General features: G+C 44.2%; 1 protein-coding gene and 1 non-coding gene across 2 annotated transcripts; both read left to right on the top strand.

Moving 5' to 3' along the window:
- On the top strand, positions 1 to 26,083 carry GFI1B (growth factor independent 1B transcriptional repressor). Its single transcript, XM_073637847.1, has 7 exons — positions 1 to 115; positions 4,740 to 4,854; positions 7,877 to 8,020; positions 8,099 to 8,373; positions 10,127 to 10,264; positions 18,203 to 18,368; positions 25,529 to 26,083. Exons 2-7 carry the CDS (start codon positions 4,743 to 4,745, stop codon positions 25,705 to 25,707), a joined length of 1,014 nt encoding a protein of 337 aa, XP_073493948.1. The 5' UTR covers positions 1 to 115; positions 4,740 to 4,742; the 3' UTR covers positions 25,708 to 26,083.
- Positions 602 to 714, top strand: LOC141155664 (U5 spliceosomal RNA). Its single transcript, XR_012247570.1, has one exon. It is a non-coding gene; the product is annotated as a U5 spliceosomal RNA (small nuclear RNA).
- Positions 26,084 to 26,901: the final 818 nt, after the last annotated feature.

Raw genomic sequence — 26,901 nt, 5'->3', positions numbered from 1 at the left:
GGGGGAGAAGCTGAGGGCAAACACAAGTGCCAGGACAGTGGTGCCCTACATCAGTGCCACACCAGCACTGGCAGGGAGGGATCACACCTATCATCCTGACTACAACCACCGCCAGGTAATGAAACACCACTAGTCCTGGAGCAATGCTCTACTTTTTAAAAAGAAACCACAGAATTAAATAAAAAATTCTGTTATTTTTAAGTTTTCATAGTATATATTTTATCATTAACTAAGAAAAAAAAAACAATGTAAAATCAATGGAAATTAAAATGTTTCATGGGGTTGATTACTTTATTTTTTATTACATTTTTATTTTTGCTTTTGCATAGGATGTTATATGTTGTATATCACAGGCTTAATGAAGTGTAATACTTTATATATTTTTGTATTTATATATTAACTTTTTTAGTGCAAATATATAGTTTATATCTCATTTGTATTTTTATAATTTTTTTTACTTCACATTCCTATCACAGTTGTATCACTGTATCATTTATTCAGTGCATATTACAGTTTAATCTTTTATATTCTTTTTACCTTATTTTTCTGTTTTTAATGCTATGCTAAAATAAATATATATCGAAAAAAAATATCTATAAGCATACTCTGGTTTCTCTACAGATCTAATTAATCTTTTGCCTCTTACTATAGATTTCCGTGTAGACAAGTAGTTAGGAATTTCATGGACTTTTATAATAAATATTTTTACATTTTTTTTTCGTAAATATATTGAAAATGTTGTTTGCATTTGTTTTACTTATTTTTGCGTTTTTAACTCTATATAATACATTTTGAAATTAAAATCACATTAGTATAAAATTGTTTGCTATGAATATTAGATGAAATTTTAGAAGATATTTGCATTGGATCTATATGTATATTATATAGATGTGTGTGTGTGTGTAATATACATATCTATGTATAGTGTATAAATATAATATATATATATATACATACACCCCCATTTGCTTGGTGAATTGCACATTTACTAGATTACTTGCCTTAGTTCTTTCTTCTGTTGCTTCCTTTGATATTTCATGCTGTGTCTGTAGGAATATTTGGCTAGTTTCTTATGTGCCCTTTGAGCTGTTTTTGTTGTTTTTTTTCCTGTGTTTTTGTAAAGCTGCCAATAGATCTGCATAAAGAATTCAGAAATGGCTGATTTCTGTAGAAAAACTATGCCCTGCACATGTAGTTTATAAAAATCCATGCACTTGATGAAAAAAAGCAAAAATAACCCCTCAATCATCCAGATCTATGGAATGGGCCCCCTCAGCAGAATTATTTTGTATTGCATCTGCCATATTTGAGTCAAATATCAGGGTTCCCAAACCTGTGTCTCTCCAGCTATTGTGAAACTACAACTCCCAGCATTGCTAGACAGAGGCTCTCCATCTTGCCTAGCCAGCTATTGCAAAACTACAACACCCAGCCTGCCCTGACAGCAGTTCCCCAACCTGTGGCTCTAAAGCTGTTGCAAAACTGCAACTCCCAGCATGCCCTGACAGCAGTTCCCCAACCTGTGGCTCTCCAGCTATTGCAAAACTACAACTCCCAGCATGCCCTGACAGTAGTTCCCCAACCTGTGGCTCTAAAGCTGTTGCAAAACTACAACTCCCAGCATGCCCTGACAGCAGTTCCCCAACCTGTGGCTCTCCAGCTATTGCAAAACTACAACTCCCAGCATGCCCTGACAGTAGTTCCCCAACCTGTGGCTCTAAAGCTGTTGCAAAACTGCAACTCCCAGCATGCCCTGACAGCAGTTCCCCAACCTGTGGCTCTCCAGCTATTGCAAAACTACAACACCCAGCATGCCCTGACAGTAGTTCCCCAACCTGTGGCTCTAAAGCTGTTGCAAAACTACAACTCCCAGCATGCCCTGACAGCAGTACCCCAAACTGTGGCTCTCCAGCTGTTGTAAAACTACAACTCCCAGAATGCCCTGACAGCAGTTCCCCAAGCTGTGGCTCTCCAGCTGTTTCAAAACTACAACTCCCAGCATGCCCTGACAGCAGTTCCCCAACCTGTGGCTCTCCAGCTGTTGCAAAACTACAACTCCCAGCATGCCCTGACAGCAGTTCTCCAACCTGTGGCTCTCCAGCTGTTGCAAAACTCAAATTTCCAGCATACTCTTACTGCCTTTCTTTCTCTGGATATGCTGGGAGTTATAGTTCTGCAGCAGCTGGAGAGCCACAAGTTAGGGGCACGTTGCTTATAGTAATGGTGGCATGAACCCAAGCAGGGGCCCCCTTCCTCTCCCATATTTGAATTTTCTTGTCCCCAAACATTGGAACAAAGGGCACATAATGAGACAAATAACAGGTTTCATGGGCATCGTGCCCGCTCTATTCTTCCACATCAATGGCGGACTGTGTCTGATTAGGACGCGACTAAATCCTTGCAGGACAAATGCAAATGTCAAGCAAATGACTCGTCACCTGAATCACATCTGATGCCAATAAAGAACAGTTGGATGGTGATGTGGAGAGATGGAACTGGTATCTCAGTCAGAAAACTACAACTCCCAGCATGCCCTGACACATACCGCATTGTTACAGAAGTTCCTTATCAGCAGGGATTGATTATTGTAGGAGAGCGGCTGCAGGGATATCTAGTTTTCTGCAGCTGCTCTTCTCCAGTACAGTACATTTGCCGTTTACACCTTGCAGCTGCCCTCTCTCCATGATGCAATATTATGCTGCCAGGCAGAGCTGTCATGGGGAATTTAATTTCCCTGCAGCAGCTCTCCTTTACTGCTCCAATATTAGGGAACTCCATAGTGGCAGACCTTCATATTGGCAGCTATAGATACATTCTACCTCTATAGAACCATTTTTATGGGGGCGCTCATGTAAAATAGTTAACTCCTACCCCTTCGTTATTAAAGAGACAGGTACACTTTTAATTGGTGTTCACTTTTAGGGTGTACTTTAGGGTACCATAGACAAGCAAATTGCCACCGGAATCAGAATCGATGACAAAAAACAGATGTGGCTAGACTAGGGAGATGTTTAAGCTGAGAGACTACAACTCCCCATCCTGCAGGCGCCAGGGCATGCTGGTAGTTGTAGTTTTCCAAAATCTGCAGAAACACTGTATTGGAAAGTGTCCTTATTAGCAGGGAGTAATTCTTGTAAAAGAGGAGAGCTGCTGCAGCAATGTTAAATTCCTTGCTGTTGCTCTAACCCAGAAAGGTACATTCACAATTTACATTGCAGCTGCCCTCACTCCATGTGTTCTATATTACGCTAGTGCCAGGAAGAACTGTCATAGGGAGTTTAATTTCCACTGCAATACAGGGAATAGAGTATACTAGGGAATTCCATAAGGCCAGGCATCCACGTTGGCAGCTATGGGTGCACAGAATTACTTTTATGGAGGTGTTCATGTAAAACATGAAGCCCCTTCTCCCTCTATAAGTGTAGTACACTTTTAGTGTACAGGTTACCTTAGACAGGCAATTGGAAAAAAAGAGAAAGCTGCTGCAGGAATATCCAATTCTCTGCAGCTGCTCTCCCCAATATTTACTGTTTATACATTACATGTGTTCTATAATGTGCTGGTAGTGCCAGGAAGAGTTGTCTTAGGGATTAAGGACAATGTAGGTTTCATAGTATCTTCTTTCAAACATGTAGATATAACTCCATAAAACAGGTTGGAAATAATAGCTGCATTATGGCCTCTGGGGGATCAGCTTTCTCCTCTCCATGCAAATCGAGCTGAAGGAGAGGACCATGCAAATCTGCAGACACTTCCCTGAAGCGGCGCCCGGGGTCTGTGTATTGTGACTTGTGCTCTTGTGATTTTTTTATTTTATAGACTTTGGAATCTGTCGCTGTAAAGTTTTCAGATTTCTACAAGTCTGAAGCAAAAAATGAGATTTTATTTTGGTAAATGATCAGGTTTTGTGATGACTTTAATGCTATGTTCACACACAGTTTTGCTGCAGATTTTTATGCACATTTTCAGCTGCCTTTTGCAGTACCAGCAAAGTCTATGAGAAGTAATGAAGTAATGGGTGGTGGAAAAAACGCTGAAAAAAACGCATCAATGAAATCAGAAAAACCTGCTTTTTTGACGCCGCTGATTTCCTGCCAGAGATTAGGTTTTGCTGCAGATTTGTGACACTTAAAAACCCAACATGTGTGAACATAGCCTTATACACATGGCTTTATCAGACTCGCTGCAGACTTGCATTGTGCGACTTATCGGAAGCCAGAGATCTTCCTTTTATAGTAGAGTGGTGTAATATGAGGATATGCTGCCCTGGTCTGTCCTCCATTACCTGCTGACATGGAGGGTCCACATAGGAGAAAAATGGGGGTGCTGTTCTACTTTACCCAATCCTAGCCCATTAAACCTTAGCAACCATTGATTATAGTGATGTTCAGGCTGGTACCGCTCTCCAATGTTGTCTGCCCGGGGGGCTCGGGCCCCGTGCCTGTTGTCTGCTCGGGGGTCTCGGGCCCCCTGCCCGTTATCCTCCCGGGGGGCTCGGGCCCCCTGCCTGTTGTCCGCCCGGGGGCTCGGGCCCCCTGCCCGTTCTATGCCACACGTGGTTTTGCTCACACTTGCCAATATTAAGAAACTGGGGTAGAGGAGGATTCCTGTTCAGGTCTCGACCATCCATGAGTCACCCCAAGTTGTGACCCCTTTCCTCCTTGTTGGGCCCCCATAGCTTTACACCCTTCGTCTCCTTATATATGAGGTCATATCTGTATATTTTGCTTCTTTTTCAGGAGATGCCGCGATCTTTTTTGGTAAAAACCAAGAAAACTCATAGTTACCATCAACATCGCTTCCCGGAGGATGCGGGCCCACCCCAGGGGGAGCCCAGCACGGCGTTATGTCATGGTAGGTGATGCCACATCCATCAGGGAGGTCGGTCTTGTGTCCTGGGATTTCTCCTTGTGATGTACTGACCTAGTATTTCCCACAGCTGAGGGTTTGTTACAATTGCATCCAATCTAAACCATCCTCTGTGAGCTAAAAACAGCAGCACAACAATGTATCAGAGCAGAGAACATGATTGAGTCTGGACTGGACGCATCTGTAACAAACCCTCAGCTGTGAAGTCTGAGTGGTATATAGGAAAATCGGAGGGTTTCCTTTCACTGACAGCAAGCAGAGGCGATTGGTGTGTGAATAGCACATTGTGTAATTATCAGCGCTGTGTAAACAGGGAAATAAATCATATTCCGGTTTCCTGTTCCGAAACATTGTCCATAATGTGATTTACAAACCTAATAATAACGACTTCCCTGTTTATATAATGTGTTAACCATTGAGCTGCTGGGGCCATGCAGAAATGGTGCCTACATCCAGACTGAAAGGGCGCTGTGCTCTTTTCATGATTTGCACCTGCACAGCGCCATCCGTAGGGTTGTGGTCGTGTCTGGCACTGCAGCTCATTGCTACTCAGTCACTTCCAGAACCGGACATATGGCACCGTGTGTGGGTGAAGGGTATACAACACTCTCCGTGGACACCAGTGCCCCTTTCGTTCTGCTTACAGACTGGGGGTCCTGAAAGATGCACCCCCTCGAATCAAACATTACAGCCCCGAAATCCCCTTTATTCTGGTATATATTGCCTCAGGATAAAAATATTCAGAGCATCACAGAGTGTTTCAGGAGAGGAGAAGGCTGACTATACTGGAAGTTACAGTAGAAGGGGGGGGGGCTAACAGCACAGAGTATTTAAGAAGAGGAGAGTATCAAAGAAAAGAGCAGGTTCCACAGCAGAAAGAGTATTCCAGGAGGCAGGTGCACTGATCTTTTGGGAGGTCACAAACAGTTATATAGAGTAAGGAGCAGCACAGAGCATTTCAGGAGAGAGATGCACTCATCTTCTGGGAGGTCAGTTATATAGAGTAAGGAGCAGCACAGAGCATTTCAGGAGAGAGATGCACTCATCTTCTGGGAGGTCAGTTATATAGAGTAAGGAGCAGCACAGAGCATTTCAGGAGAGAGATGCACTCATCTTCTGGGAGGTCAGTTATATAGAGTAAAGAGCAGCACAGAGCATTTCAGGAGAGAGGTGCACTGATCTTTTGGGAGGTCACAGACTGAGAGCTCTATAGTGGAAGGGCAGGATTCTTAATAGTAAGTGTGCCGATCTTGTCAGAGGATGCGATGCAAGAAGGGTCACCCCGCAGCACAGTATTTGGGAAGAGGACTCTGCGCTGATCTTATGAGATAAGAGCGAGGAGCAGGTTCCCTAGGAGCACAGAGTATTTCAGAAAAATAGTGTGCTGATTTAGTGAGAGGTAACAGAAAAAGGAGCAGAATCCTTAGCAGCAGAGAGTATTTCAGAAGAGGAGAGTGCTGCTTATATGGGAAGGTGGAGCCCTGCGCTGTGCAGCGCCTTCTGACTCATGCCCGTCCTGGCAGTGCCAGCAGTGATCCCGCCTCCAGCCGCATTCAAATCCCATTGTGTCCGTTACTGTAATAACTGTTCCCGGGAAGCGTCCGTCTTTCCGAAGCGCAGCTCTGCAGAAACATGTGTCATTCTGTCTACACCGCTGGTGTATCATGTATCTAAGCTGCCTACATGTCACATAATGAGGAGATACAGCAACACAACTGTAAAGATGTACTCCACCTCAGCATACAGTATCACAGAATAGGATTAGATACACAGCTCAGCAGACAGTATCATACAGGATAGGATTAGATACACAGCTCAGCAGACAGTATCACACAGGATAGGATTAGATACACAGCTCAGCAGACAGTATCACACAGGATAGGATTAGATACACAGCTCAGCAGACAGTATCACACAGGATAGGATTAGATACACAGCTCAGCAGACAGTATCACACAGGATAGGATTAGATACACGGCTCAGCAGTCAGTATCACACAGGATAGGATTAGATACACAGCTCAGCAGACAGTATCACACAGGATAGGATTAGATACACAGCTCAGCAGACAGTATCACACAGGATATGATTAGATACACAGCTCAGCAGACAGTATCACACAGGATAGGATTAGATACACAGCTCAGCAGACAGTATCAAACAGGATGGGATTAGATACACAGCTCAGCAGACAGTATCACACAGGATAGGATTAGATACACAGCTCAGCAGACAGTATCACACAGGATAGGATTAGATACACAGCTCAGCCGACAGTACCACACAGGATAGGATTAGATACACAGCTCAGCAGACAGTATCACACAGGATAGGATTAGATACACAGCTCAGCAGGCAGTATCACACAGGATAGGATTAGATACACAGCTCAGCAGACAGTATCACACAGGATAGGATTAGATACACAGCTCAGCAGGCAGTATCACACAGGATAGGATTAGATACACTGCTCAGCAGGCAGTATCACACAGGATAGGATTAGATACACAGCTCAGCAGGCAGTATCACACATGATGGGATCAGATACACCGGCTGAGCTGCTCGCAGTTCCTGGGAATACTGGTGCTGTGTTGCAGGCAGTGATATTCGTTCGGTGACGGACAAGGATGTATCACAACCATGTGTTTTCTCAATTCAATCAAAGCCGGATTGTCAAACACAGAGAAATTGGCTCAGTGTCTGTACAAACATTGTGGTTTGTGTCACACACACTGCGTCAACACATACATGTCTGTATAGATCCTGATCCTGTGCAGCATAGGCAGGGGGCTCCAGAGCAGTAATCATAATGGGGCCCCAATTGTGATGTCTATATCTCACCCATGGTCAGAGAGAATGGTCATGTTATCATATACCTCCTGTCTATTCCTGGGGTCTGTGGAAAGGGTAAACTCTATGATGGCCCATTAAGTAGGGTGAGGGAGGTTGCCCCAATTTACGACACTTTTCCAGTTTCCTCATATATCTATTATTTATATTACATCAGATTCTGAAGACTGGAAATCATCCGGCATCAATGTTAAAGAATATGCCCCTGAGGACCTGACCAAGAGCTCTCATGGCCAATCAAAAGATGACCTGCAGAGAACCCTCTATTTAAGTCGCGGACCCTCTTTGGCTTCAGGCCCAGGTAATGTACTACTACACTCATTATCACATTGAAAGAATATATGAATGAATGATACAATGTTGTAATTCTGTCTTTAAGGCCTCTCTTTGTCCTTGCTCCCCGTGAAGTCGTATCCGTCCTTTCCCCTGTCGGCCTTCTACAAGCAGAGCCTCTCCTGGGAGTCCCTGCATTCTGCCTATAGCTTCAAACAAGTCCCATCCCATGGGCACCCCTCCATGATGCAGGGTCCTACGGTCCTAGGGTTATATGGCAGCCCCCCCAAAGCTACAGAGACAGACTACAATCACCCCATTAATTACAGCCTGGGATTCTCCTCTGTTATGGATAACTATCACTGTGTCAAGTGCAGTAAGGTAAGATGTACAGTCTGAGGGCCGCTGCAGGATGGGGGAGGGACGCTGCAGGATGAGGGAGGGACGCTGCAGGATGGGGGAGGGACGCTGCAGGATGGGGGAGGGACGCTGCAGGATGGGGGGGGATGCTGCAGGATGGGGGAGGGACGCTGCAGGATGGGGGGGACGCTGCAGGATGGGGGAGGGACGCTGTAGGATGGGGGAGGGACGCTGCAGGATGGGGAAGGGATGCTGCAGGATGGGGAAGGGATGCTGCAGGATGGGGGGGATGCTGCAGGATGGGGGAGGGACGCTGCAGGATGGGGGAGGGACGCTGCAGGATGGGGGAGGGACGCTGCAGGATGGGGGAGGGACGCTGCAGGATGGGGGAGGGACGCTGCAGGATGGGGGAGGGACGCTGCAGGATGGGGGAGGGTGGCTGCAGGATGGGGGGGGCGCTGCAGGAAGGGGGAGGGCCGCTGCAAGAAGGGGAGGGCCGCTGCAGGATGGGGGAGGGCTGCTGCAGGATGGGGGAGGGACGCTGCAGGAAGGGGGAGGGCGGCTGCAGGAAGGGGGAGGGCGGCTGCAAGAAGGGGGAGGGCGGCTGCAAGAAGGGGGAAGGCGGCTGCAAGAAGGGGGAGGGCGGCTGCAAGAAGGGGGAGGGCGGCTGCAGGAAGGGGGAGGGCGGCTGCAGGAAGAAGGGGGAGGGCGGCTGCAGGAAGAAGGGGGAGGGCGGCTGCAGGAAGAAGGGGGAGGGCCGCTGCAGGAAGGGGGAGGGACGCTGCAGGAAGGGGGAGGGACGCTGCCGGATGGGGGAGGGACGCTGCCAGATGGGGGGGCGCTGCAGGATGGGGGAGGGCCGCTGCAAGAAGGGGGAGGGCCGCTGCCGGATGGGGGAGGGCCGCTGCCGGATGGGGGAGGGACGCTGCCGGATGGGGTGGGACGCTGCAGGATGGGGGAGGGACGCTGCAGGATGGGGGAGGGCCGTTGCAGGAAGGAGGGGGGCCGCTGCAGTTAGGAGGGGGGCCTCTGCAGGATGGGGGAAGGCCGCTGCAGGATGGGGGAGGGCTGCTGCAAGAAGGGGGAGGGCCGCTGCAGGATGGGGGAGGGCTGCTGCAAGAAGGGGGAGGGCCCTTCAGGAAGAAGGGGGAGGGCCGCTGCAGGATGGGGGAGGGCCGCTGCAGGATGGGGGAGGGCCGCTGCAGGATGGGGGAGGGCCGCTGCCAGATGGGGGGCCGCTGCAGGATGGGGGAAGGCCGCTGCAGGATGGGGGAGGGCCGCTGCAAGAAGGGGGAGGGCCGCTGCAGGATGGGGGAGGGCCGCTGCAGGATGGGGGAGGGCTGCTGCAAGAAGGGGGAGGGCCCTGCAGGATGGGGGAGGGACGCTGCAGGATGGGGGAGGGTCGCTGCAGGAAGGAGGGGGGCCGCTGCAGGATGGGGGGGATGCTGCAGGAAGGAGGGGGGCCACTGCAAGAAGGGGGAGGGACACTGCAGGATGGGGGAGAGCCGCTGCAGGAAGGGGGAGGGCCGCTACAGGATGGGGGGGACGCTGCAGGAAGGAGGGGGGCGGCTACTGGAAGGGGGAGGGCGGCTGCAGGAAGGGGGAGGGCGGCTGCAGGAAGGGGGAGGGCCGCTGCAGGATGGGGGAGGGCCGCTGCAGGAAGGAGGGGGGCTGCTACAGGAAGGAGGGGGGCCGCCGCAGAAGAGAGAGGGCCACTGCAGGACACTGAACTACTATATTATATGAAAGCCAGATAATCTCTTCTATCTTCCAGGTTTTCTCTACGTCTCATGGATTAGAAGTTCACGTCCGGAGGTCTCATAGTGGAACCAGACCATTTGTCTGTGATACCTGTGGGAAATCCTTTGGTCATGCTGTCAGTCTGGAGCAACATCTCAATGTCCACTCACAGGTGAAGTCCAAAATGTGCGGTATACTACTGAGCTGTGTACCTAATCCTATCATGGTATAATACAGTCATGGCCAAAAGTATTGAGAATGAGACAAATAGTAATTTTTCCAAAGTTTACTGCTTCATTTTTTGTAATGGCAATTTGCATATACTCCTGAATGTCAAAGAGTGATCAGCTTAACAGCAATTACTGTACTTGCAAAGTCAATATTTGCCCAGAAAATGAACTTTAACCCCCAAAACACATTTCAACATCATTGCAGTCCTGCCTTAAAAGGAGCAGCTAACATCGTTTTAGTGATTGATCCATTAACACAGGTGTGGGTGTTGATGAGGACAGGGCTGGCGATCAATCAGTCATGATTAAGTAAGAATGACATCACTGGACACTTTAAAAGGAGGCTGGTTCTTGGTATCATTGTTTCTCTTCAGTTAACCATGGTTATCTCTAAAGAAACACGTGCAGCCATCATTGCTCTGCATAAAAATGGCCTAACAGGGAAGAGTATCGCAGCTTCAAAGATTGCACCTCAGTCAACAATCTATCTCATCATCAAGAACTTCAAGGATAGAGCTTCCATTGTTGTCAAAAGGCTCCAGGGCGCCCAAGAAAGACCAGCAAGCGCCATGACCGTATCTTAAAACTGTTTCAGCTGCGGGATCGGACTACCAGCAGTGCCGAGCTTGCTCAGGAATGGCAGCAGGCTGGTGTGAGTGCTTCTGCACGCACTGTGAGGCGGAGACTCTTTGAGCAAGGGCTGGTTTCAAGGAGGGCAGCAAAGAAGCCACTTCTCTCCAGAAAAAACATCAGGGACCGACTGATATTCTGCAAAAGGTACAGGGAGTGGACTGCTGAGGACTGGGGCAAAGTCATTTTCTCTGATGAATCCCCTTTTCGATTGTTTGGGACATCTGGAAAACAGCTTATTCGGAGAAGAAGAGGTGAGCGCTACCACCAGTCTTGTCTCATGCCAACTGTAAAGCATCCTGAAACCATTCATGTGTGGGGTTGCTTCTCAGCCAAGGGAATCGGCTCACTCACAGTCTTGCCTAAAAACACAGCCATGAATAAAGAATGGTACCAGAATGTCCTCCAAGAGCAACTTCTCCCAACCGTCCAAGAGCAGTTTGGCGCCCAACAATGCCTTTTCCAGCATGATGGAGCACCTTGCCATAAAGCAAAGGTGATAACTAAATGGCTCATGGAACAAAACATAGAGATTTCAGCAGCAGAAGGGAAGGAAGGGAGACACAGATTCTCTACTTCGTGGGTAGGCGGAGCCCCATAGGATAGTCACCTCAGATTGGAAAAGACGACCGGCCCCTCCAGTATATAGGCTCCTCCTACTCCCATGTTCATCAGTCTTTTTATCTGAGGTCTCAGAGGATAGTCGCTGCTTCGGCAGCTCCTCAGAAGAGTTGTTATTTTATATCCAGCGAGTCCTGGACCCCCCGTGGTCTAGAGGTCTCTGGGGGTCTCGGCGCTGCTGAGACCCCTGACCCTCCCCTGGCAGCTCTGTGTACCCCTTGAGGAGGTTCCCACTTATGCCTGCCGGCCCCGGGGGATACAGGGCGCTCCCTGGCGGAGGCGCACACCACACATCAGAGAGGGTCCCTGCGTGCTCCGCCATAGGGGGGAACAAAGGGCCATGGCGCCACACATCCCTGAGGATCCCTGTGGCGTTCAGCCGGGTAAGTGCTCTTTGGTCTAAAGAGTATCTTTGACGGCTACGGCAAGTGTACTGCCTGTGTGTTTCTTGTCTATTTCAGACGCTGCCTTGACTGGGGAGCAGAGACGGAGGCCAGTAATTTGTATTTTTATTTTTTATTTGCGCATGCTTTTTCGTTTTTGCTTCCTGCCTTCATAGAGGTAGGAAGTTTTCTGCCCTAATTTTTTGTTTGAATAAGGCTGGGGGGCATGGCCTAGCAGGGGCGTGGCCTAGCGGGGGCGTGGCTTAGCGTCTCCTGGCTTCCTGCCGTCATTACTTAGGCAGGAAGCGCTTGGTTGAGCGTGCGCTGGCGGTCCCTGCTTCTCCCTCCGGATTCCAGCGGCGCCTCCTGCTCTCTGCTCCCCGTCCGTCCACACACTTAGGAGGAGCGGTCGCCGCAGTACCGGTGAGTCCCCTCTGCCTCTGGCAGGGGTTCTTTGTCAGTGCTGTCCTCCAGGCTACCTATTAGGAGTCCTCGTGAGCACTGCCGCTTTCTCTCCTAAAGCTATTTACTTCACTGACCTTTTAGGCTGTGTAGTATTATAGTTGCTGTGATGTTAGCCCCTTCTGAAAAAATGGAGCTTTAGGGGAAACACATGGTGTTTAAGGGAGTTTCCCCCTATTGATTTTTTGCTTGGCATTTCTGGGGTTGCTCTTTTCTAAGGGTGAGCTTTAACCCTTCAGAGCCTGTCGCATATATATAAAAAAAATAAATAAATAAATAAAAATATAAAAAAAAAAAAAAGTGAGTTTTGAAAACAGGCTGTGCAGCTTTCACACTTTTTTTGCCATCCTTGTTGTACATCCTGGCATCTGGTGTGGGTGGCATGTCGGATCAGGGGCCTGGGAGTGCGGATCGGTCTCCTGATCCGTTTCAGGTTCAGTCGCACGCCTCTGATACACTCAGGCCTTCTACTACATCAAGTTCAACGCTCAGTGATGTTAAGGTGGAGGCGCTCTCTCGCTCCATTGATAGTCTCTCTAGTCTCCTGGGACAGTGGGTGTCAGCTAGATCACACCCAATGCCACGAGGTAAAAAACGCCGCAAGACTATGGTGGCGTTGTCTCCCTCGCAGAGCGCATCAGAGGCTTCGGATTCACCAACAGATTCGGTTGATGAAATTTCTGAGTCCGAAGAGGAGGATCAACAGGATCGCTCTGTTTCTCTTTCTGGTCGCGTAGATGGGCTTATTAAGGACATGCGGGAAGTATTAGAGCTGTCTGAAGAGCCGACAAGACCGTCTAGGTCGGGCCGTCTGTATCAGAAGACGCGCCGTGTTCGTTCTACATTACCTGCGCATGAAGAACTTAACGAAGCGGTGGAGAAGGAGCGTCAGTGTCCGGATAAACGCTTCCGAGGATCGCGTTTTTTTGATGCCCTATATCCCTGTGCCAAGGAGATGGTTACTAATTGGGTTCCCTCTCCTGAGGTGGATATATCTCTGTCTCAGCTGACCAAGTCTTCCCTGCTTCCTGTTAAAGGGAGAGCCAATCTTCAGGATCCTTTGGACAGAAGATCGGAGTCAGCGGCGAAATCCATCTATGAAGCCGCGGGTCATGGTTTCCGAGCGGCCTTGGGGGCCATGTGGGCCGGTGAGGCTTCTCTGCAGTGGTTGGATCAGCTGCGTGCGGCGTGGCAGGATGGGACTTCGCGTTCAGAAGTGGAAAAGCTTTTTCAGCGAATGGAAGAAGCTATGTGTTATGGCAGAGATGCAGTACTGGACACTGCTTCAATTCTGTCCAGGGCTCAGGCTTCGGCAGTCACGATTAGAAGAGCTCTGTGGCTTAAACAGTGGACCGGGGATGCAGTATCCAAACAGGGATTGCTTAGTCTGGCATATAAGGGCGGTCAGCTCTTTGGTTCAGATCTTTCGGAACTAATTGCCAAACTAAAGCTAAGGATGTTACTCTGCCTGGGAAAAAGGCAGTGGCATCCACAGCCGGCAGGACAGGGCCCAGCAGAGGTCTTCGGTCCTTTCGGGCCAGGGGACGATTCAGTCAGCCTTCTTGGAGATTGGGTCGTCCCTCATCCTCCGGCAGATCCGCCCAGAAATCTTGTACTGCTTGGAAGCAACGGTCCCGTCAGGACAGACGGGAGGTTGATAAAAAGTCTGCTAAGGCTGACTGACGCCAGGGATCCCCCCGAGGGCTCTCGGGTGGGAGGTCGTCTGCTACAATTCGGGTCAATCTGGGCATCCCACATAGCAGACGCCTGGGTGACACGGGTTATGTCGGCAGGCTATTTCATAGAGTTTCATTCGCTGCCTCCAGACAGGTTTCGTCTGACGGGCATTCCGTCCGTGCCAAGACTGGCTGCCGCACTGTTTCAGGAGGTCGACTCTCTCCTACAGCAGGGTGTGGTGGTTCAGGTTCCTCCGGAAGACCAGGGAAAGGGTTTTTATTCCAACCTTTTTGTGGTCCCCAAAAAGGAGGACAAGTTTCGTCCGGTGCTGGATCTCAGGGATTTGAATATTTATGTCCGGACACGGAAGTTCCGCATGGAGTCTCTCCGATCGGTGATAGCGACCCTGACGCAGTACGATTTCTTGGTGTCCATAGACATTCGCGACGCCTATTTGCATATCCCTATCGGCAGGGCTCACCAGCGTTTCTTGCGTTTCGCTATAGGTCAAACCCATTACCAGTTTGTGGCCCTGCCTTTTCGGGTTGGCCTCAGCTCCCAGGGTTTTTACAAAAATTCTGGCTCCTCTCATGGCGCTTCTTCGAAGACAGGGGGTTACGATCCTCCCTTACCTGGACGACCTGTTCATAGTGTCACCCACAGCGGAGGAGGCAATAGCAGCTCGCGATCTCTCCCTTCAGTACCTGATGGACTTCGGGTGGCTGATCAATTGGAAGAAATCGTCATTGGAGCCAGCACAGTCCATTCTTTTCCTGGGGATGCAGTTCGATACTGTTCGGGCAGTTGTGTCCCTGCCTCCTGTCAAACAGACGAACCTTCGTCTTCTGGTCCAGGCTATGAGGTCGGCGCTGTCAATGTCCCTTCGGGAATGCATGCGCCTTCTGGGTCAAATGGTGGCAACTATGGAAGCAGTACCATTTGCACAATTTCATTCCCAGGATCTCCAGAGCCTTATTCTGACCCATTGGGATCGATCGCTAACTTCTCTGGATCGCTCGGTCATTATCTCCCGCAGGGTGCGAGAATCTCTTGGATGGTGGTTACGTCCGGAGACTCTATCCGTGGGGAAATCCTTCCTTCCTCCGAGATGGTCGGTGGTGACAACCGATGCCAGCCGGACAGGCTGGGGGGGAGTTCGGAACAACCTCTGGATTCAGGGAGTCTGGTCGCCAAAGGAGTCGTCTCTCCCGATCAACATTTTGGAGTTGAGAGCAATATTTCTCTGCCTCCAACATTGGGCGGTCTTATTGAGCGGTCTACCGGTCTGGATCCAGTCGGACAACGCTATGGCTGTTGCGTACATCAACCGCCAAGGCGGGACGAGGAGTTCCAGTCTCATGTCGGAGGTCTCTCGGATCCTGGTCTGGGCCGAGTCCAAAGTTCCAGCAATCTCTGCAATTCACATTCCAGGGGTGTTGAATATCTCGGCGGACTTCCTCAGTCGCGAGCAAGTGGACCCTGGGGAATGGAGTCTCCATCCAGAAGTGTTTTCTCTGCTGTGTTCCCGTTGGGGGACTCCTCAGGTGGACTTGATGGCATCCAGGCTGAACGCCAGGGTTCCGACGTTCATGTCCAGGTACAGGGACCCGGAGGCGGTGGCGGTGGATGCTCTAGTGGCCCCGTGGGGTCAGTTCAAGCTGATCTATGCGTTTCCACCGATATCCTTACTACCTCTGGTGATCAGACAGATCAAACTCGAAAGGGTATCAATAATTCTGATAGCACCAGACTGGCCGCGGAGGACATGGTATTCGACGCTGGTGTCTCTTCAGGCGGCACCTCCGTTTCCGCTGCCCCTTCGCCCGGACTTGCTCACTCAGGGGCCCATTCGTCATCCGGACCTGAGGTCCCTTCGTTTGACGGCGTGGCTCTTGAGACCGAGATCTTGACCCATCGCGGTTTTTCGCCCGAGGTCATTGCTACCTTGCGGGCGACCCGGAGTCCAGCTACGTCCAGGATTTATCACAGAACTTGGGAGTCTTTCTATTCATGGTGTTCTGGATCCTCAAGAAACCCGAGGGTTTTTTCCATCCCCAACTTCTTGGCCTTTCTGCAATCTAGTCTGGCCAGGGGTTTGGCAGTTAGTACGGTGCGGGGACAGGTATCTGCTCTTTCTGCACTTTTTAGGAAGGCTATTGCCTCTCGTAGGGATGTGCGCTCTTTTTTTCGCGGAGTCGCGCGTCAGTTTCCGCCACGGAGGGCAGTTGTGGCTCCATGGCGGCTTAATCTAGTCCTGGAAGCCCTTCAGCATAGGCCTTTTGAGCCTATGGATTCTGCTAAACTTTCACTACTTTCTTGGAAGGTGGCCTTCTTGGTGGCAGTCACCTCTTTGAGAAGGGTATCGGAATTGGCAGCACTTTCTTGCTCACCTCCTTTTCTGGAATTTTTTCCGCATCGCGTGGTGCTTCGTACTCGGGAAGATTTTTTGCCTAAGGTAGTGTCACAATTCCACATTAATCAGGACATTGTGTTGCCTTCTCTTTGTCCAGGACCTAAGAATCCAAGGGAGCGGGCCTTGCACTCGTTGGACTTAGTGCGGGCATTGAAGTTCTATCTTACGATCACCCAAGGTTTTCGGAAGTCGGACTCTCTTTTTATAATTCCGGCAGGTCGTCGGCGTGGTCAACGTGCTTCCAAAGACACGATAGCTCGGTGGATCCGTTCAGCTACCCTGGAAGCGTACCGGCTCAAGGGCGAGCCTTGTCCGGTTAAAGTTAAAGCTCATTCCACGAGAGCCATTGGCTCATCGTGGGCTTTTCGTCAGGGGGCCTCGGCAGCGCAGCTCTGCTGGGCGGCCACCTGGCGCTCCGTTCACACCTTTACTAAGTTTTATAAGGTGGACGTAAGTGCTTCAGCCGATGCGGCCCTGGGACGCAGGGTCCTGCAGGCGGCGGTAATTTAAGTTATCCCTTTACTTAGTTTTCCGTTATTTTAGCGCGGTTTGCGCTCTTGCCTAAGTTTTGGGGTATGGAAGCTTCTGCCTCTATTTCCCACCCTTAAGTAGGTACTGCTTTAGGACGTCCCACGAAGTAGAGAATCTGTGTCTCCCTTCCTTCCCTTCTGCTGCTGAAAGCCGGATTTTGGTAAGAACTTACCTGTAAAATCCTTTTCAGCGAAGGAAGGAAGGGAGACACAGCACCCTCCCAGGGCAGAAATGTTTTTTTGTGTTGCTAGATGCAGCGCGTCTCCTTCCTGATGTCGATCTTCTGGACTGGGTTTAGCGCTCTACGGCTCTCCTTCCAGTTTCGCCAGCTCTACACAGTTGTCAGGTCCAATGGGGTATGCCTAAGACTGTGTGTTTCTATTACATAACCTGTTTTCTCTCATTTCTGAAATTTCAGAAGGGGATATGTTGTTCTGCTGGTTGGTCTGCTCTTCCTTAGCTTGTGTACGGACTGATGAACATGGGAGTAGGAAGAGCCTATATACTGGAGGGGCCGGTCGTCTTTTCCAATCTGAGGTGACTATCCTATGGGGCTCCGCCTACCCACGAAGTAGAGAATCTGTGTCTCCCTTCCTTCCTTCGCTGAAAAGGATTTTACAGGTAAGTTCTTACCAAAATCCGGCTTTTGGGTCCATGGCCTGGAAACTCCCCAGATCTTAATCCCATTGAGAACTTGTGGTCAATCATCAAGAGACGGGTGGACAAACAAAAACCAACAAATTCTGGCAAAATGCAAGCATTGATTATGCAAGAATGGACTGCTATCAGTCAGGATTTGGTCCAAAAGTTGATTGAGAGCATGCCAGGGAGAATTACAGAGGTCTTGAAGAAGAAGGGGCAACACTGCAAATATTGACTTGCTGCATTAACTCATTCTAACTGTTAATATAACCTATTGGTACTCATAATATGATTGCAATTATATTTCTGTATGTGATATAAACATCAGACAAACACTAATAAAAACCAGAGGCCAGCAGATCATGTGAAAATATAATTTTGGTGTCATTCTCAAAACTTTTGGCCATGACTGTACAGTCTCATAGAACCACACGATTTTACAACAACCACATCCCCATCATGAAATATTGTGCAAGCTAATATAAAACACTAGGTTATAAAAAACATTTCCTATTTTATAGGAGAGGAGTTTTGAGTGCAAGATGTGCGGAAAAACATTTAAGCGATCTTCCACGTTATCCACACACCTGCTTATCCACTCAGACACTCGGCCATATCCTTGTCAGTTCTGTGGAAAGCGTTTCCATCAAAAGTCTGACATGAAGAAACATACGTATATACACACTGGTAAGTTAAAATGCCCCCCGTGTACAAGAAAATAACTGCTATAATACTGCTCCTATGTAGAAGAGTATAACTACTATACTACTGCCCCTATGTACAAGAATATAACTACTATAATACTGCCCCCTATGTACAAGAATATAATTACTATAATACTGCTCCTATGTACAAGAATATAACTACTATAATACTGCCTCCTATGTACAATAATATAACTACTATAATACTGCTCCTATGTACAAGAATATAACTACTATACTACTGCCCCTATGTACTAGAATATAACTACTATAATACTGCCTCCTGTGTACAAGAAAATAACTGCTATAATACTGCTCCTATGTAGAAAAGTATAACTACTATACTACTGCCCCTATGTACAAGAATATAACTGCTATACTACTGCCCCTATGTACAAGAATATAACTACTATAATACTGCCTCCTATGTACAAGAATATAACTACTATAATACAGCTCCTATGTACAAGAATATAACTACTATAATACTGCTCCTATGTACAAGAATATAACTACTATAATACTGCCCCCTATGTACAAGAATATTACTACTATAATACTGCCCCTATGTACAAGAATATAACTACTATAATACTGCCCTCTATGTACAAGAATATAACTACTATAATACTGCTCCTATGTACAAAAATATAACTACTATAATACTGCCCCCTACGTACAAGAATATAACTACTATAATACTGCCCCCTATGTACAAGAATATAACTACTATAATACTGCCCCCTATGTACAAGAATATAACTACTATAATACTGCTCCTATGTACAAGAATATAACTACTATAATACTGCCCCCTATGTACAATAAAATAACTACTATAATACTGCTCCCCTATGTACAAGAATATAACTACTATAATACTGCCCCTATGTACAAGAATATAACTGCTATAATACTGCCTCTATGTAGAAGAATATAACTACTATAATACTGCCCCCTATGTACAACAATATAACTACTATAATTCTGCCCCTATGTACAATAAAATAACTACTATAATACTGCTCCCCTATATACAAGAGTATAACTACTATAATTACGCCCCCTATGTACAAGAATATAACTACTATAATTCTGCCCCCTATGTACAAGAATATAGCTACTATAATACTGCCCCCTATGTACAAGAATATAACTACTATAATACTGCCCCCTATGTACAAGAATATAACTACTATAATACTGCCCCCTATGTACAAGAATATAACTGCTATAATACTGCCCCTATGTACAAGAATATGACTACTATAATACTGCCCTCTATGTACAAGAATATAACTACTATAATACTGCCCTCTATGTACAAGAATATAACTACTATAATACTGCCCCTATGTACAAGAATATAACTACTATAATACTGCCCCCTATGTACAAGAATATAACTACTGTAATACTGCCCCCTATGTACAAGAATATAACTACTATAATACTGCCTCCTATGTACAAGAATATAACTACTATAATACTACCCGTATGTACAAGAATATAACTACTATAATACTGCCCCCTATGTACAAGAATATAGCTGCTATAATACTGCCCCTATGTACAAGAATATAACTACTATAATACTGCTCCCTATGTACAGGAATATAACTACTATAATACTGCCCCCTATGTACAAGAATATAACTGCTATAATACTGCCCCCTATGTACAAGAATATAACTACTATAATACTGCTCCTATGTACAAGACTAGAACTGCTATAATACTGCCCCCTATGTACAAGACTAGAATTGCTATAATACTGCCCCCTATGTACAAGAATATAACTACTATAATACTGCCCCCTATGTACAAGAATATAACTACTATAATACTGCCCCCTATGTACAAGAATATAACTACTATAATACTGCCCCCTATGTACAAGAATATAACTACTATAATACTGCCCCCTATGTACAAGAATATAACTACTATAATACTGCTCCCTATGTACAAGAATATAACTACAATAATACTGCCCCTATGTACAAGAATATAACTACTATAATACTGCTCCTATGTACAAGAATATAACTAGTATAATACCGCTCCCTATGTACAAGAATATAACTACTATAATACTGCCCCTATGTACAAGAATATAACTACTATAATACTGCCTCTATGTACAAGAATATAACTACTATAATACTGCTCCTATGTACAAGAATATAACTACTATAATACTGCTCCCTGTGTATAAGAATATAACTACTATAATACTGCCTTCTATGTACAAGAATATAACTACTATAATACTGCCTTCTATGTACAAGAATATAACTACTATAATACTGCCTTCTATGTACAAGAATATAACTACTATAATACTGCTCCCTATGTACAAGAATATAACTAGTATAATACTGCTCCTATGTACAAGAATATAACTACTATAATACTGCCCCTATGTACAAGAATATAACTACTATAATACTGCACCTATGTACAAGAATATAACTACTATAATACTGCCCCTATGTACAAGAATATAACTGCTATAATACTGCTCCTATGTACAAGAATATAACTGCTATAATACTGCCCCTATGTACAAGAATATAACTACTATAATACTGCTCCTATGTACAAGAATATAACTACTATAATACTGCTCCTATGTACAAGAATATAACTACTATAATACTGCCCCTATGTACAAGAATATAACTGCTATAATACTGCTCCTATGTACAAGAATATAACTAGTATAATACTGCTCCTATGTACAAGAATATAACTACTATAATACTGCCCCTATGTACAAGAATATAACTACTATAATACTGCCCCCTATGTACAAGAATATAACTACTATAATACTGCTCCTATGTACAAGAATATAACTACTATAATACTGCTCCTATGTACAAGAATATAACTACTATAATACTGCCCCTATGTACAAGAATATAACTGCTATAATACTGCTCCTATGTACAAGAATATAACTACTATAATACTGCCCCCTATGTACAAAAATATAACTACTATAATACTGCCCCTATGTACAAGAATATAACTACTATAATACTGCCCCTATGTACAAGAATATAACTGCTATAATACTGCTCCTATGTACAAGAATATAACTACTATAATACTGCCCCTATGTACAAGAATATAACTGCTATAATACTGCCCCTATGTACAAGAATATAACTGCTATAATACTGCTCCTATGTACAAGAATATAACTACTATAATACTGCACCTATGTACAAGAATATAACTGCTATAATACTGCTCCTATGTACAAGAATATAACTACTATAATACTGCTCCTATGTACAAGAATATAACTACTATAATACTGCTCCTATGTACAAGAATATAACTACTATAATACTGCCCCTATGTACAAGAATATAACTGCTATAATACTGCTCCTATGTACAAGAATATAACTACTATAATACTGCCCCCTATGTACAAAAATATAACTACTATAATACTGCCCCTATGTACAAGAATATAACTACTATAATACTGCCCCTATGTACAAGAATATAACTGCTATAATACTGCTCCTATGTACAAGAATATAACTACTATAATACTGCCCCTATGTACAAGAATATAACTGCTATAATACTGCTCCTATGTACAAGAATATAACTACTATAATACTGCCCCCTATGTACAAGAATATAACTACTATAATACTGCCCCTATGTACAAGAATATAACTACTATAATACTGTCCCCTATGTACAAAAATATAACTACTATAATACTGCACCTATGTACAAGAATATAACTACTATAATACTGCCCCTATGTACAAGAATATAACTACTATAATACTGCCCCTATGTACAAGAATATAACTACTATAATACTGCTCCTATGTACAAGAATATAACTACTATAATACTGCCCCCTATGTACAAGAATATAACTACTATAATACTGCCCCCTATGTACAAGAATATAACTACTATAATACTGCTCCTATGTACAAGAATATAACTACTATAATACTGCCCCCTATGTACAATAAAATAACTACTATAATACTGCTCCCCTATGTACAAGAATATAACTACTATAATACTGCCCCTATGTACAAGAATATAACTGCTATAATACTGCCTCTATGTAGAAGAATATAACTACTATAATACTGCCCCCTATGTACAACAATATAACTACTATAATTCTGCCCCTATGTACAATAAAATAACTACTATAATACTGCTCCCCTATATACAAGAGTATAACTACTATAATTACGCCCCCTATGTACAAGAATATAACTACTATAATTCTGCCCCCTATGTACAAGAATATAGCTACTATAATACTGCCCCCTATGTACAAGAATATAACTACTATAATACTGCCCCCTATGTACAAGAATATAACTACTATAATACTGCCCCCTATGTACAAGAATATAACTGCTATAATACTGCCCCTATGTACAAGAATATGACTACTATAATACTGCCCTCTATGTACAAGAATATAACTACTATAATACTGCCCTCTATGTACAAGAATATAACTACTATAATACTGCCCCTATGTACAAGAATATAACTACTATAATACTGCCCCCTATGTACAAGAATATAACTACTGTAATACTGCCCCCTATGTACAAGAATATAACTACTATAATACTGCCTCCTATGTACAAGAATATAACTACTATAATACTACCCGTATGTACAAGAATATAACTACTATAATACTGCCCCCTATGTACAAGAATATAGCTGCTATAATACTGCCCCTATGTACAAGAATATAACTACTATAATACTGCTCCCTATGTACAGGAATATAACTACTATAATACTGCCCCCTATGTACAAGAATATAACTGCTATAATACTGCCCCCTATGTACAAGAATATAACTACTATAATACTGCTCCTATGTACAAGACTAGAACTGCTATAATACTGCCCCCTATGTACAAGACTAGAATTGCTATAATACTGCCCCCTATGTACAAGAATATAACTACTATAATACTGCCCCCTATGTACAAGAATATAACTACTATAATACTGCCCCCTATGTACAAGAATATAACTACTATAATACTGCCCCCTATGTACAAGAATATAACTACTATAATACTGCCCCCTATGTACAAGAATATAACTACTATAATACTGCTCCCTATGTACAAGAATATAACTACAATAATACTGCCCCTATGTACAAGAATATAACTACTATAATACTGCTCCTATGTACAAGAATATAACTAGTATAATACCGCTCCCTATGTACAAGAATATAACTACTATAATACTGCCCCTATGTACAAGAATATAACTACTATAATACTGCCTCTATGTACAAGAATATAACTACTATAATACTGCTCCTATGTACAAGAATATAACTACTATAATACTGCTCCCTGTGTATAAGAATATAACTACTATAATACTGCCTTCTATGTACAAGAATATAACTACTATAATACTGCCTTCTATGTACAAGAATATAACTACTATAATACTGCCTTCTATGTACAAGAATATAACTACTATAATACTGCTCCCTATGTACAAGAATATAACTAGTATAATACTGCTCCTATGTACAAGAATATAACTACTATAATACTGCTCCCTATGTACAAGAATATAACTAGTATAATACTGCTCCTATGTACAAGAATATAACTACTATAATACTGCTCCTATGTACAAGAATATAACTGCTATAATACTGCCCCTATGTACAAGAATATAACTACTATAATACTGCTCCTATGTACAAGAATATAACTACTATAATACTGCTCCTATGTACAAGAATATAACTACTATAATACTGCCCCTATGTACAAGAATATAACTACTATAATACTGCCCCTATGTACAAGAATATAACTGCTATAATACTGCTCCTATGTACAAGAATATAACTACTATAATACTGCCCCCTATGTACAAAAATATAACTACTATAATACTGCCCCTATGTACAAGAATATAACTACTATAATACTGCCCCTATGTACAAGAATATAACTGCTATAATACTGCTCCTATGTACAAGAATATAACTACTATAATACTGCCCCTATGTACAAGAATATAACTGCTATAATACTGCCCCTATGTACAAGAATATAACTGCTATAATACTGCTCCTATGTACAAGAATATAACTACTATAATACTGCACCTATGTACAAGAATATAACTGCTATAATACTGCTCCTATGTACAAGAATATAACTACTATAATACTGCTCCTATGTACAAGAATATAACTACTATAATACTGCTCCTATGTACAAGAATATAACTACTATAATACTGCCCCTATGTACAAGAATATAACTGCTATAATACTGCTCCTATGTACAAGAATATAACTACTATAATACTGCCCCCTATGTACAAAAATATAACTACTATAATACTGCCCCTATGTACAAGAATATAACTACTATAATACTGCCCCTATGTACAAGAATATAACTGCTATAATACTGCTCCTATGTACAAGAATATAACTACTATAATACTGCCCCTATGTACAAGAATATAACTGCTATAATACTGCTCCTATGTACAAGAATATAACTACTATAATACTGCCCCCTATGTACAAGAATATAACTACTATAATACTGCCCCTATGTACAAGAATATAACTACTATAATACTGTCCCCTATGTACAAAAATATAACTACTATAATACTGCACCTATGTACAAGAATATAACTACTATAATACTGCCCCTATGTACAAGAATATAACTACTATAATACTGCCCCTATGTACAAGAATATAACTACTATAATACTGCTCCTATGTACAAGAATATAACTGCTATAATACTGCTCCTATGTACAAGAATATAACTACTATAATACTGCCCCCTATGTACAAGAATATAACTACTATAATACTGCTCCTATGTACAAGAATATAACTACTATAATACTGCCCCTATGTACAAGAATATAACTACTATAATACTGCCCCTATGTACAAGAATATAACTACTATAATACTACCCCCTATGTACAAGAATATAACTACTATAATACTGCCCCCTATGTACAAAAATATAACTACTATAATACTGCTCCTATGTACAAGAATATAACTACTATATTGATTGTGTTTCGCCCCCATGTTTAGGAGAGAAGCCGCACAAGTGTCAGGTTTGTGGAAAAGCTTTCAGTCAGAGCTCGAACCTGATCACTCACAGCCGTAAGCATACAGGCTTTAAGCCGTTTACATGTGACCTGTGCGGTAAAGGATTCCAGCGTAAAGTGGACCTAAGGAGACACCGAGAGAACCAACATGGACTGAAATGACCTCACAGAGGTTAATGGTGGGACCTTCCATCAATACATGGGTGCTGATCCTGTGTATTACGTGGTTGCGGTACATGGACGCCATCTTCCCTATCACTGAGTAGTGATTGGCGGTTGCCTAGCAGCAGTTGCTTTGGCCAGTGGGTGTCATCATGGATTAATACAACTTGCGCCACTGATGAAAGATGGCGGCGTTTTGTCTCCGTGTTAAGTGTTTTTTTTTTACTTTCAAATTTTGTATCAACTTTATTTATTTTCGGCAAAACAAAAAAATAAATCTTTGTCAAATCTTCAGAAGAATCTTGTCTAAAGTGATCTGCTGCGTTTCACGCTGTGTTTATGCGGATTGTCACGTTTTTGGCATTTTTAAGGCATTTATGTGTTATACCTGTAATATTACTACTTGTAATAAAACACTTTTATACATTGGATATTTCATGTCTCCTAATGGGCCGAATATAATAGCAGCTAAAAGAGAAACAATGGCTCTCCGCGACACAGCAACTTTCTGTTGTGGAAAAATGAAAGCTGGAATCTGATTGGTTGCTATGGGCTCCATCCCACATTATGGAGGAAAAGATGGAGAAAGAACAACCAATCAGATTACTACTTGTAAAATATATTGGTTGCTATGGACTTTCCTGCTAGAATAAATGAAGGCGAAATCTGATTGGTGGGCGGTCTCCCACTCAGAGGAGGAGGTAAAGGAGGAACATCCAATCAAATCACTGCTTTAAAATGAAATGTTAAATCTCATTGGTTGCTATGGGCTCTTTTCCATGCAAAAGAATGAGGAGGTGCTACACGGGGAACAACCAATTAGATCACTGATAGCAAGGGAGAAATGTGATTGGTTACAATGGTTTTAATGGATGAGTTAGAGCCCAGGTACAACAACCAATCAAATTTGCTAGCAAAATGAAAGGAGAAATATAATTGGCTGTTCCTGAATCGCTCTCAAAAAGCAGGAGGGGATAGAGAGGGGCCATCCAATCAGATCATTGAGAGAAAAATGAAAGAGGGAATCTGATTGATTTCTCTAATTTAAGGAAAGTAGAAACCAATTAAATTGAAGCTCTTTATTTATCCCGACAGGTTGAAAACAATCCAATCACTGATGTTATTGATCAGATGAATATACATCTGCTATCACTGCACCACTGTAAATCTCATCATCCACCAAATGTTCTCTGT

This window comes from Phyllobates terribilis, unplaced genomic scaffold, assembly GCF_046119375.1.
Source record: "Phyllobates terribilis strain yellow unplaced genomic scaffold, ASM4611937v1 Scaffold_7__3_contigs__length_470593459, whole genome shotgun sequence".
NCBI lineage: Eukaryota > Metazoa > Chordata > Amphibia > Anura > Dendrobatidae > Phyllobates > Phyllobates terribilis.
This window is presented reverse-complemented; position numbering and strand designations above follow the sequence as displayed.